General features: G+C 41.2%; 3 protein-coding genes across 3 annotated transcripts in view; all 3 read left to right on the forward strand.

Moving 5' to 3' along the window:
* The first annotated feature begins 266 nt into the window (after positions 1-266).
* Positions 267-3,738, forward strand: selenot2 (selenoprotein T, 2). The gene is made up of 6 exons (XM_077022480.1): positions 267-608; positions 977-1,087; positions 1,296-1,422; positions 1,742-1,829; positions 2,548-2,694; positions 2,783-3,738. The coding sequence occupies exons 1-5, from the start codon at positions 391-393 to the stop codon at positions 2,667-2,669; spliced, it is 666 nt and encodes a 221-aa protein (XP_076878595.1). The 5' UTR covers positions 267-390; the 3' UTR covers positions 2,670-2,694; positions 2,783-3,738.
* A 1,259-nt stretch (positions 3,739-4,997) lies between these two features.
* On the forward strand, positions 4,998-7,847 carry rnf4 (ring finger protein 4). The gene is made up of 8 exons (XM_077022481.1): positions 4,998-5,113; positions 5,433-5,510; positions 5,663-5,789; positions 5,884-5,960; positions 6,119-6,131; positions 6,414-6,537; positions 6,973-7,024; positions 7,182-7,847. The coding sequence occupies exons 2-8, from the start codon at positions 5,499-5,501 to the stop codon at positions 7,329-7,331; spliced, it is 555 nt and encodes a 184-aa protein (XP_076878596.1). The 5' UTR covers positions 4,998-5,113; positions 5,433-5,498; the 3' UTR covers positions 7,332-7,847.
* Positions 7,848-9,070: 1,223 nt separating this feature from the next.
* The window catches only part of fgfrl1a (fibroblast growth factor receptor like 1a), a 37,437-nt gene continuing 32,955 nt past the window's right edge, over positions 9,071-13,552 (forward strand). Inside the window, exons 1-2 of the mRNA XM_077022482.1 lie at positions 9,071-9,637; positions 10,099-10,195. Of these exons, the coding sequence (XP_076878597.1) occupies positions 10,132-10,195 (64 nt within the window). The 5' untranslated portion in view covers positions 9,071-9,637; positions 10,099-10,131. The remainder of the gene's footprint in view (positions 9,638-10,098; positions 10,196-13,552) is intronic.

Here is a 13,552-nt window from a genome sequence, read left to right on the forward strand (position 1 = left end):
GAAACCAAATATTTCTGACCATGCTGGGTCATCCTGAAGTTTATGAATTTAAAAAATAGCTTGCTTCTTTTCCAAATTTATTCTTACAAAAATACAATTATATTTATCATGTGCTACCAGATAACACTGCGGATATTTTAGGATATACATTTTAGGGAGTAATAATAACACACTTCCACTAGGGGACGCTGCAGGAGAATTATGGTTATCGAAATAACTTCACCGGAAGAGGCGACAGTGCCGCTCGAAGGACTTTTATTTTGAAATAACTTTAATCCGCTTTGAAGTTTGTTGGTGTTGCATAAAGGGGAGATTTGAAGCAGCAAACCCGTCGTTTCTAACAGTGAGCGGGGGCGTCGCTCGTATGCGAGTCCCCCAACGTTGACCGAGATGGCCGAGTACAGTCAGACGGGCATATTAACGGCCCTGCTGCTGTTCACAGTCGTGACCCTGCGGGACATTTACCTCGGCAGCACCGTGACTCAACAGCCTGAGCCTCAGGCCTCGGAGCCCGCGGGGCCCGGCGGTTACGGGGACCCAGACCCCCACGCTCAGAGGCACACCAAGCCCAAACTCTACACGGGTCCGGTCCTGAAGTTCCAGTACTGGTGAGGCGGTTTCGTTAAGCTGCGGAATATTTGCGACTTCCAGACGAGAGTCGTATTGTACCGCTAGCTAGCCGTCTCGGCTAACTCAAGCTAGCTGTGGTGTGTAGCCTCCACAGTGTGTGTGGCTGCTGTAGCTAGTTAGCTGATAGCTAATAGCCAGGGTTGCCAGGTCCCACAGAAATATCCCGCACAAAGTCAGTGTAAAACCCGCCCTTCAGAAGCCTAAACTAGCCCAATTTGGGCGTGAAAACCGCGAACCTGGCAACTCTGCTAATGGCTAACGTTAGCGGTTAAACCGTCTAAATGACCATGTTAAACAGACGTGGTCATTCATGATAATGTGGTAATGTTATTGTCGTTGTTTTCAGTATATCCTGAGGTTACAGTAAGGTGTTCCAGGAGTACTCCCGGTCCGTCAGCCAGGTGTACCCGGACATCCGAATTGAAGGAGAAAACTACCCTCCCAAACCCCTCAATAAGTGAGTGTGTTGAGTGTGAACACTGAATGAACGTTGGACAAGGTGTTCATCACACCTCTTAAATGACACTTGGGTTGGCTGGCTGCTGTTGATATTGCAAGTTGTTGTTTTTTTGTTATTTTCAGCTTCTTGATGCATTTTGTCACCATTTTTGGAAGGAGGGCTTTCTATAAGTGTGCCTCACACATTGATTTTATGTTCCATACAGATACATTTCGAATTTCATTTCCTACTTCAAATTGCTCGCCATCGCCCTGATTGTCACTGGACAAAATCCCTTCCAAATGCTTGGAGTCAATACACCAAGAATTTGGTCCTGGGGTCAAGAAAATAAGGTACGAGATGATTACGATCTGTCACCATGCTGCATGTGGGAAACATATGTCGGTCATCAAAGATGGTTTAGAGCTTTATAGAGCAGTTAGTAGAATTGTAAATGTAAAATGTAAAAAAAAAAATTATGGCTAATGTACAAATGTTGCAGGCTAGTGTGAAAGTTTCATATTTAACTACCTGTTGACATGTTATAACATTTTAGAAAACATGTTATTTATATTATGCTCATGCAAAGAAAACCATGGGGAACCTTTTGTAGAGCTTTCGTGTGCTGTTTGACAGTCAGTTTTTAGTGTTGTTTTATTGTTGTTCTTTCAGATATTCTCGTGTCTCATGGCGTTCTTCCTCAGTAACATGTTAGAAACCCATTTCCTGTCTACAGGAGCATTTGAAATAACATTAAATGGTAAGATCTTTTTAAGACAGCCTGCTTGACTTCTGAAACATCTAAGGATATTTTTACAGTCAAGCAAAGTTCTTACAGTGACTATTTTAAGTTTTTTAATGGCACATCTTGTTCTCATTGATTAAATCATTCTTGTAGTATATTAGTTGACCCTTAACTGACAGATTTGTTAATGAAAACAATTATTGTGACCAGACTGAAACTAGTTTTCTTGCATTTAAGAGCACTCTTAAATGCAAGAAACTTGATTGACCGAAGCTATTACTATACATCAGGGGTATTCAACTGGCGGCCCGCGGGCCAGAACCGGCCCTTTAATGAATTTGTACCGGCCCACGGCCCATCTCCCCATAAATAAAAATTAATATTTGATAAACCACCATAAAAATAAATAACATTTTATTTGCAACATTTTACGACACTGTGTCGAAATTTACGTTAGAATTTACATTTACGACGTGTGGGCCCCCCATATCAACAAATTACAGTATTGGTATAAGTCTGAAAATTGTCTGGCCCACAGGTCAGAACTCTGTCTAATCTGGCCCACAGAAAAATATAGTTGAATAGCCCTGCTATACATGATTATAGATGCATGCTTCCTTGTATTATGCAATAGTTTGACTAATTGTATCCTTTTACTTCTAAGCTGAATGTATTGTATTGAATGTAGCTGTTTTTTTCCACATGTGCCCAAAATGTTCCTGTTCTTTTATAGATGTTCCAATTTGGTCAAAGCTTCAGTCAGGCTATGTACCCAACATTCAAGAGCTATTCCACATCTTAGACAACCACCTCAAGATGAATCAGGTTGACAAGCTAAAATTTCCCTCACCATAGTACTGTTGCTCAAGCTGAGAGACAAGTAAGTGGTAAAGACAATATATCGCCATCTGTTTGTTTTTCTGCTTTTGCTGATCCATATGGCCATAACCTAATACCGACTGGTGTAGGTCCCTGGGGCGGTTTCTCTGGTCAGAGGGACTGTGGACTACGGCTAATGAAGGCCTGCACTGCAAACAGCCCGCTGTAAGTGCAGGCTGGATACTCCCGCCACCTCGCACACTTCCCCTGCCCCGTGACGCACTCCTCCAGATCGGCTACGTCTCCGCTGAGCAGCACGCTGTCTCCATTGCATCCTCTTTAGAAGTTATCTGCAAGCTTGGCACATTGAATCTGTTTTTAAATGACAAAAGTTGAAGATTTGCACAGAAGTGAGGCATATTGACCACAGATGCCGTCAATGAATTGTGCTAAGTTCTAGCTCCAAATGTTAGTCTTAATCGTGATTTTTTTTTTTTTTTTTTTTTTTTTTTTTTTTTTTTTTTTTTTTTTTTTTAATCTGCAAGTCTTTGAATGACCATGTAATTCTTGGTTTGCACTGCTGTAGTAATGTACTGTATTTGGGATATCTCCAACTGTTTTCAGGGTATGTGAAATGATTGTCCTGCCAAAATGTGCAGTTTGTTTAGATCACATTCTTTTTAGTTTAAGTGAGTGCTCAGTAGTGTAATTGTGTTCTCATAGCAAAGCTAAAGTTGAACTTGGGAAATGTGCTCTAAAATGTGGTATCATTTGAGATCTACAAACTCATTCTTCCTATCATTTTCTCACGTCAGGTTGGCTGTTTATGATTATTATTGAAGCAACCACTGGTGGGCGGGCGTGTGTCTGTGTGTGTGATAACTGTCAGCAGTCAGTTGGGAATGGTACTTGTATTTCCAAATGATTCAAAATTTCCATATATATGTTTGTGTGTGTGTGTGTGTGTGTGTGTGTGTGTGTGTGTGAGATGATAAATACACTGTTTTAGTCTAACTGTTGGTATTCAGCTTGGCAGAGCAGAATGTAAGTTTTGTCCTTATTTCAGAGTGATGAAAAATAAAGAATAAAGTAGACAAATCTTGGATTCATTTTCCACTTGCCAGTATATGAAGATAAATCACTTCACAAATTCTCCTGGTTCTTTTGTAAAGGCTATGTAGGTGTCAAATCATTATATAATCCTTAATCATGGTATTTGGTTGAAAAGACTAAACTGGATCAGGACTTCATAATGTGTGCTGCACAGTGTACAGAACATTTGCATGCAACAGCTTTTTGTTTAGGGTTTCTTTTGCCTCACAGTAAATATGCAGGTTACAGTTTTTTTCATGTTTCACTGACAATGTACCATTTTGTGAAGTGGATATTAATGAGTCGGTCTGTTACAACGTTAAACAGCACAGAGAAACCAGTTCTTAAAGGTTACACCGGTTATTTCTCGCTACCTTCGCCTGCAGCCCCGGTTCTGGCCTGCTTTGCTTGGGGGGGGGGGGGGGGGGGATAAATAAAATAAAAATAAAATATAATGAGGGGGCATGTTGATAGTCATGTTTTTGAAGCCAGAAATATATTCAAGGCTTGATTTGTGCATGAATGATGACAGCCAATCTATTGATACTGGTTTAAAGTGATGTATTGAGTAAAGAAATAAAAATGCACGTTTTCGAACTTAAACTTAAAACCCAGTGGTTAAAAATACATGTTGATTATGTAAATGAAGAAAAAGATTATCTAATTGTATTTCATTTCAATACGCCCCCTTAATTAAATTGCCATTACTAATAGAATAACTCTATTTCTTGAAAGGCTTTAATACAAATTTAAGTCAAAGCTGACAAATGTAGAAATAGGAATGAGTGGGAATATTTATATTCGGAAATTAAAACATAAAGAAAACAAAAGAATACTTATTCTGTAGTGTGTTCATTTTTCAGTATCAAATGCCAGTCAGTTAAATGTTTCTAGTTTAAATAGGGATCTCGTTTTTTTCCCAAAGTGTTTTCTTCTTCTGGGGGGGGGCTTAACAGAAAATAATTGATAATCACTGCACTAACAGAACAGAGCTACGGAACTGAACTGTTTGGGGCAGTCTGCCGATTTTTATATGACTCAACGAGCCAATCAGGAATAAGCAAAATGCATTTTTGTGATTGGTTCAGAGATCATTTTAAAAATAGCCAATAGCCATTGCTTGCATTGTGCTTAGGGAGGCAAAGACATAATTTGTGTGTCCGGCCCTGTTCGCCTGTAATAAACATTATAAAGAAAAGCCTGAACGTCTACTCTGACTTTCTTAACTACTTTCTACCATTGCGCGGCTTGGTCCGGTCGTTTTATGAAGGTTCAAAATCACGTCCTCCACACCACGAGATGTCGCTGTCGCCCACACCCAACGTCGCCTCACTGTTTTTACACGCCAATGTTGTTCCGCCTCACACTGACGGCTCCACTCTTTTAGAGTATGTAGCTAGACAACTCGGTTTTAAAGACAGTTTTTAGTGAATGAAAGATAGAGAATATAACAAACTTATATTCTATACCTTGCTAGCTAGGTTAGCTACCGACATGGGTAGCTAACGGCTAGCGACTTGACAACAGCGACTAGCTAGACCGTGTTTGTGGTGTTTGTGTGGTAGACGTTAGTGTTGTGTTGCTGCTGCCAGTGAAGTCTGATATGGGGACCGTGTCCAGCTAACACGTCCAAATAAGTGGTGGGAAAACGCGCAGATAGTTGAACTAACTGGCTGTGAGCCCTAATTGTTGTCTCCTGTCTTACAGCCGGGTGTCTACACGGTTGTGTATCGGCAGCGCCGCCGACTCTTGTGTGACCAGCTCGGCACCACCATGAGCGGTTTGGTGAGAGAGGCTCTTCTACATTTATACACCTGCGCGTTCACGTGGTCGCCGCTCGTTAGGGTTAAAACATTCACGAATGCATTTTTGGGGGCCTGCTTTTTGTTTTGTCCTACACTAAAATGAGTGTTTTGTAAAACAAACCACACAAACAGATTCAGCGGAAAAGGCGAGCAGGTTCAATCTCGTGTTCTCGGCGCAGCAACAAAAGGAGCAGGACTTCTCAGAGGTCTCAGGCGGTCCTGGAGACCATCGATGTGATGGAAAACGACAGACTGAGCAGTGAGTGGACCCTGAACTTCATTCATCTCATCCCCATTCATCCACCCCAGACTTGTTCACTAGCCCTCTGTCTCTTCTCTGTACTTGTGTGAAGGTGGAGAGGTGGTAGACCTAACCTGTGAAGGTTCAGAGCCGGCCGTGGTTGATCTCACCAATAATGACTCTGTTGTGGTGAGTTCTCACCACTATCAGTCCAGTTACAACTCTCTGAAACCAAGATGCCGTCTCCTTTAAGACTCGTTGCATGTAAATTGGAATTTAGCTGTTTGTATGATTATTTTCTGTCTATTTCTTGTTCTCTGAATGGTTCATCACCTTGAGGAGATCAGCTTGTAGATGAAGGTAATTATTTTGTTGTTCTAAAACTACAGTATGTAGACCATTTAGCAGGTGAAGTGGTGCTGTGGTTGGTGGAGGTGTATGTGTATTTGTTCATTTGGTTTTTGCTGTTATGGGGAAAGTTATGAGCATTCCAGAGCAATAAATGTCCAGCTGTCTTAGACACATCTAATAGGTCTGTGTGTATTTTACATTTATGTGTGCACGGTATTGGATTTGTAGGGAAATGTTTGCTTATTCTATTGTGTGAAGGAAATTGTCTTGGCTGTTGTTTTTATGAACCAGGTACACAGAGCAGAGCTGGCCAGGGCACAGAGAGTTACGTATTGAGCAGTGACGAGGAGGAAGAGACTACCCTAAGTCTCAATCCCGCCTTCCTGTCTTCTCTGCGTGCGAGCACCAGAGCCAGGTAAACTCTCCACATCAGGGACTGGTTTAAGAAAACCTCTTATTTTTACTTGTTGAAAATCACCCATATTAATGTCAAACGCAGCAAGATGTTCATGGTCCGGTGGTAGGGAACTGGTCTTGTGACCGGAGGGTTGTGGGGTCGATTCCCAGGCCTGAGGCCATGACTGAGGTGCCCTTGAGCAAGGCACCTAACCCCAACTGCTCCCCAGGCGTCGGGCTAGGGCTGCACACCGCTCTGGGCACGTGTGATCCACAGCCCCCTAGTAATCACTAGTGTGTTCTAACTGCACAGATGGGTAAAAAGTGGAGGACAAACTTTGATTGCGGTGAAAAATCACAATTGAAAAATATGGCATATTTGCATCTTTTACATTTACAAAATGAAACTGTAAATACCTACCACATCAGTTGCTGGTAATCTCTTGGTTCACAGGTCTACACCAGGGACGGTTAGCTGCCCTGTGTGCATGGATGCTTATGCAGAGGTAAAACCAAAGTGTGTGTGTGTGTGTGTGTGCGCGCGCGCGTGTGTGTGTGTGTGTGTGTGTGTGCGCGCGCGTGTGTGTGTGTGTTAACTGCTTATGTGTTTGTGTGAAGTGTTTCTCTGCGCCTGATTCCTTGCTCCTCACCAACTGTCCCCAGATCATTGACAGCGGTCGACTCATGGTCTCCACCAAGTGTGGCCACCTGTTCTGCAGTCAGTGCATCCGCGACTCCCTGGCCATGGCCCACACCTGCCCCACATGCAGGAAGAAACTCACTCACAAGCAATATCACCCTATATATATCTGATGGCAAAGAACGGTATATTTTCATTGACCTGTGTGACAAGAACGGTGCACTTTTAGAACAAGTTTGTATGTTTCTGCCAAATTTCTTACATAAGGCTTTCGTGAGGCATCACCTGGACCTCAAAGTTTTGTGACTTGTATGCCGACAATGCGATAAATAATCTGCCTGTTGGAGGGATAAGGGAGCGAGAGGAAATCTAAAGGCTTCTTTTTCACATGGTCTATATGCAAGCTGCTCTTCAGTCTAGCACCCTTGATTTCATCTGGGATTTAGACGTTGGTCCCTAATATTTAATGAGAATTGTTTTACTGCCCCCTCCAGGATCCAAGCATAAATGTGTCGGGCATTCTGGAGGAAAAAGAAAGACTGTTGCATTGAAATGGTGTATGATACTATACATTCCTGTATGTTTCAGGTTGGTTTTTAGTTTTTGTTTGTTTATAACAGGCTAAGGTTTGTTTTTTGCTCTTGGTGTATGGAATTGCCGTCTGTTCTAATAAATGTGGGAACGATGCAGTCTGTTCATTGCGCCCATTAATTGTAAATATGTGTATGTATTTAATGTATTAAAAAAATAGCAACGTTTGTCAATTGTGGCAGTGCAATGCTAAATGAAAGTTTGTTTCAATAAAAGATCGAGAGCCACTTCGTCGTTGTTGTAGTTTTGGAAGGGGCATGGGTTCAAATATGTTTGGAGGAGCGCAAAGACAGCCTGATTGAAACATGCCCTGTAAAGCAGCGGTCACCAATCACCGGGTACCGGTCCGCGGGTCATTTGGTACCGGGGCGCACAGGAAAAAAATACATTTTATCGACGATCAGAGACTGAGTGATGATCTATTTTTTTAAATGGGATTCTCTCCCAAATACATCCGTAACCGGTCCGTGGCGTAAAACAGGTTGTGGACCGCCCCAGCAGGATTGTTTAGCTGCCAGTGCTTGTAACTGCCACAAGATGGCAGTATATATAAACACGAAAATGTCACCCTTTAGGTTTTACCTTGAATCTTACGCTTGACGTTTCCCTTAGAAAATATTTTTAAATACAGTACTTATTGGTGAGTGTTTACATTTTGACCTCGCAACACACAGGATCGCCGTATTACTGCTTTTCAGTCTGTAAAAATATATATATGATCTGTATGTATATCTGCTGTCAGTGGAACTTAAAAGAAGCGAGGCATTTTCTATTATTTAGGCAGTTTTGATAACCATTTCTATTATTGATACACGCATTTGCATGGAGTATTGGACTTGTGCCTTTATAGTACTTTTCATTTCTCGTGAAACTGATATTTAGAATATTTTTGTTCTTTGACAATTGAAATATGAGTTGTACTGAATTAATTTATAATTATGGTTTGGGGCAATTACAGGGAGATGTGTATTGTGTACATTATTCCCTCCGGAAAGTTCCCGGCTGACAGCAAAACTGGCGAAGAGGAATTTTAGGTTTTAATAGTGTACTACTAAAATGCCAACTGCAAACGCTTGGTCTGGAAATAAATGAGCACGGCTATCCGTCCTGAGGGGGGGGGGGGGGTGGATTAATACGGTGCTGTTTGCTACGGTTAGTCAAGGGAAATCGAATATATTCGATAATGCCCAGTAAATATCGTTCTGTTAATTATTTACTGGGATTTACTGGGTAAACAGTGCACAGCATCTTCTAACATTGAATAGAAATAACGCGGATCTGGAATCCTCTCTTCTGATTGGTCAGAAGTTCCTCCGTAGGGCTGGACCGTCGTTCGGACCGCGGTGTAGTGTGACGGGACGTCTGACACTGTTGTTTGGCTAAATAAGTGGCTAACGGTATATCACTGGGCGTCGAGTTTTAACAATTTGCGTAAATTTATCCGCTCCTACAGGTTAGGAAGATACTAACTCGATATTGGCGTTTGTAAGGACCAGACAGCGCAAAAGTAGATCAAATTTCGATTCTCGTCAGAAGTGAGTGTGAGCCGTGGGCCACGGTAACCGTCTACGACTGTCATCCACAGAATCTGTGCGCGTGTTTAATTTATTAGCCCGCGCGCGCACGTCGGTGCCGTCGCGAGCTCGCTAGCTAGCAGCTAGCTAACCTGGAAAAGTTGCTTATTTATCATCAACTTTATAGCGAACCCGTCGTGATTTGTATTGGCTGGATTATTAATTTTTTTTTGTTTCGGTGACAGCGGATTTCGGATATTGCTGTCAGTATTAATAAGTTGCCCTCGTTTGGTATGGACGTTTTTGGTTAAAGATGTAAGCATGATATTTCTGTCAATTTTGGAGAAGAAATCCGAAATTTTCCTCGACTGTTGGTAAGTTTCCATTTTCCCCCAACTGTGTGGTTTTCTTTTGGTTCTTAGTGTTTAGCCCAAAACGGCGAATAGTGGTTAAATAATGTGTCGGTGGGTTAAATAAAGTGTGTTAAATATAGTGTACGGTGTAATCTACACATAGACTCAAATGCTTCTGTTTTTTGTTGTGAAGGAATGAAAAGGCAGCCAGGTTAGCTAGCTGGACCACCACAACACTACAGATTTCTCGTTTTCCTATTGAAAAATGTCAACATGTTGAATGATTAACAACTTTTATTGTTATAGGTTACAAGACTACAATTTTGTTAAATATTTCCTCAATGCATTTACCCCTTCTAAAATAACAATCTGTTAGAGATATGAGTGACTTTACTACAGCTGCTTTTAATGTTGACCCTCCATGAGCAAGTTTTTATATACTTTGTTACTTACTAAGTGCTTGTTCATGATTTGCCATATAGATTCAAGAACCAGTGGCCTTTTCTAGGACCGTCATGGACCTTTTATGGATTGTTTTGGTCCTTTGTGATATTATTTTCTTGACAGACTGTGCTCGGGGTGAGTAATACAGTGTTTTTACACATTGTCATAAAGTGTCTAAACTAAAAATTGGTATTAAGAATGCTCAAAACAGGTCAGAGGTTCACTACCAAAAGGATTATGCAACCTATGCTTACATAAGACCTAACCTTTTATTCGTAAATAGAAGATTGACTTCAGTTTCATTCTATGGCAGAGATTACCACTTAACTGTTAACAGAATGAAACATTTAACACAAGCCTTTTGCTTGCTGTGTATTATAGTGTGTTTTAGGTAGTGTTTATTGGTTACCACACAACTAAGCAAGAAGGAATGTGAAAAAGTGAATTCTAAGGGTAAACATTTTATTGTTGTATACCTGAAAGAAAACTCAGTGGGCAAAACATGTCTTTTACTAAGCTTAAATGTTAATAAGTAGTTTCACAATGAAGGAACAAGTTGTTTAATGTAAATAGATATATTTATTAAATAATAAATAACAGCTCAATCAGCCATGCCACATCCATATTTCTTCTGAAATTCTACATTTTACCTATTTTTAACTGCACAGGTTATACGTTCCAAACATCTTCAAACGTTTAGAGATTTTAAAAGTCTAAAACTAGAAATATAAAGTTGCTTTCCAGAATCAGAATCATAGAGCAAAGTGACCGTTTATTTGCTGAGTCTCCTTCATACTCCCGAGTTCACTGCATTTGAAATTCAACCAACCCCAACCCAGAAGGATCCCCTGAACTTGCTTCTTAAGTTCAAGACCAGGTTTGGAGCGTGAGGCTTTCAAAGCTTGTCTCTGGCTTTGTTTGACTGAATGTGATCCTCTCACACTAGCCATAGTCTCCAGCCTTCCTCTTTAGGCCACAGCACACCATCGTTTCCATTCAGCAGTGGCTGAATACAGGCTCGGCCTGCTGATGGGGCAGATAGCACAGCTCACTGACTCCACTCCATCAGGGCTGCAGGTGAAGCGTGAGCGAAGTGGAGTCTCCCATTTGCCCTTAGCATATGTCTCAGACTCAACAGGCTGTCGCCGAGCCTGGCGGGGGAGAGATGGGGGTGTCCGGGGGGGTTGTTAGAGAGAGAAAGAGGGCGGAAAGAGAGAGGCAAAGAAACAGTCCGAGAGCGGCCGGCATCAGAGAAGATTGCATCTGTGAGGGGGCCCCGGAACAATGTGGCATTCACGGACACACAGCCACTGCCTTCACGGAGACGCTTATGCTAAAATAAACAAAAATGCTGTGAGCATTGCGATTAGATTAGCCAGTTATGTTTGCTTGCCGCGCAACATGGAAGATTTCGGACAGCCAGGGCTTGTAAATCAGCAGTGGCGACTCGCTGCCTTGATAGTATCAGGACACATAACCGCAGGCCTGTTTGATATGTTACACTTGATGCAGCAAAAGAGAAAGAGGGGAAACAGACAAAAGTCTGTCTGTTCATCACATGAAGACCGGCCAGATGGCAGTCATGTTACCCTAGAAATCAGATATTAGTGGGTGCAGGCTCTTGTGTTTCGAAACGAAGAAATTCGATAAAAAGAATGGTTAGGTTTCCTTTTGCCTTTTGATAGGATGCTTCAGTTTGTTGATCCTTGTTGCTTGGTAACTCCATTATTGTCAGTTGTTTACTTTTATTTGTCAAATTCTTAAACTAGGGATCTTAGCAGGAGATATTTATGGATCCCTTGCTATCTGCCTTAAAAGGTTATTGCTGTGATTGAGCAAACTATTTAAAGATGAGCTCAGTTTGGAAAATCATATAGAACTGGAATGCACACATTTTTCAGGATTACAGAGCACTACTAGATGTTTCTTCACGTTCTTCTCATGTTTTAGGTTTGTCTGATTCATCATTATTCATCATTTCCTGCAACCACACCTTGACTGTCAGTTCATTAAGCAAACAATTCCTCTGTCATGTCTGCAGTAGTTCCAGAACTTCCATCATTGTCTTGTAGACTGTTGCACTAATGCGTCAGGATGTGTAAAGAGTCAAAACATCAGGAAAAATGGCTGACAATATCAATGGGGATGGATTCAACTATTGTTGGGGATTGATTAAATTGCTAATTTTGTGTCCCTTGCTACATAGGGACTGCAGCTGACTGACGGCTGAATAACATTTTCCATTTTGAACGTGGAAGTGCAGTTTGCATTCAGCTGCCCAAGAGACGCTCGGAAACGTTTCCGTTTTCACATAGTTTCCGGTCCTGAGCATCACTGAGCAGATGAGTTAGCATCGGCCTCAGTCCACATACTGTCCCGATCAGCAGCAGCGCTGTGGTTTTATGTAGGAAATCCCAGCTGATCCAGTTTGGGTTCTTTGGCCAAACATTCTACGAGCACAGTTCAACATGGAATTCCAGTAGTTCACATAACGATAAACTGAGAGTTTTAGTATTTTATGATGCATAGTTATAAAGCATGAATAGACATCATGTTAAACATTGACAAGATCTGAGGTTAAACATGAACAAAAGGAAAGATTACTTTAGCATTAGAACATATAAGAGTCTTGTTATAACAATATGAAAATTAGAGTTAAAGATGTTTCTCAGAATATACTGAGTGATCACTACAGATGTTGTTAATAGTTTGCCAAATATTTTACAGATAATTATGACTTGTGATCCACTCTTCCTGGCAACATTAAGTCAGTTGACAGACCGAATACCGAATCCTGTACCATCATGTCAACTTTGAATGGCCTCTTTCTGGAGAGATCTAGTTTTACTAAATTCAGGTGTTAATTATAAAATACTTATCATTAAAAAGAATGTAATACATGTTCTGCTGTTTATGTAAACACAGTGTAATCTCATGTGCATTAATATTACATAAACTATCCATTCGCAGCCTTTAAAAAAGACGTCCTTCATGAATAAAGCCACTGGAAATTTGAAATAATGCAAAGAACAAGACATTTACATTCACGGCATTTAGCAGACGCTCTTATTCAGAGCGACTTACAAATTCAAGACAAGTATATTTTCCACCGTTAACTTTTAAGCCTGTAGAACTGAGGTGTAGCTAGTAAACAGGTATCTCAGTGCATGTTTTATGTAGACTCTCCAAATATGAAATTATATAGGACACGTTACTTGTGATTGTCCTTACTTTGTTACTCCTAAATGAATTTATTTTTTGCTCAGTTTCCACCTGACAGTATGAATCCAAACATGCAGCAGTAAAATTATTTCAGGGCGACAACAAATAAGTGAGAACTGGATAGATGACGATGCCGTGGATGTTGGTGGCCCATTGTGAACATGAGCTGACGTGTTCAGAAGTGCCTGCTGTTTTGTTTATACTGATTTGGACCACCCTTGTTGTAGATGCACCTTGAGACATGGATCACCAGCTTAGAGGAGAATGCAG

Source organism: Brachyhypopomus gauderio, chromosome 11, assembly GCF_052324685.1.
Source record: "Brachyhypopomus gauderio isolate BG-103 chromosome 11, BGAUD_0.2, whole genome shotgun sequence".
Lineage (NCBI taxonomy): Eukaryota > Metazoa > Chordata > Actinopteri > Gymnotiformes > Hypopomidae > Brachyhypopomus > Brachyhypopomus gauderio.

Bases quoted from the DNA above. Each gene is read 5' to 3' on its own strand.
- rnf4 (XM_077022481.1), top strand. The intron at 5,790-5,883 runs GTGAGTGGACCC...ACTTGTGTGAAG, and splicing joins GGAAAACGACAGACTGAGCA to GTGGAGAGGTGGTAGACCTA. The intron at 7,025-7,181 runs GTAAAACCAAAG...AACTGTCCCCAG, and splicing joins GCATGGATGCTTATGCAGAG to ATCATTGACAGCGGTCGACT.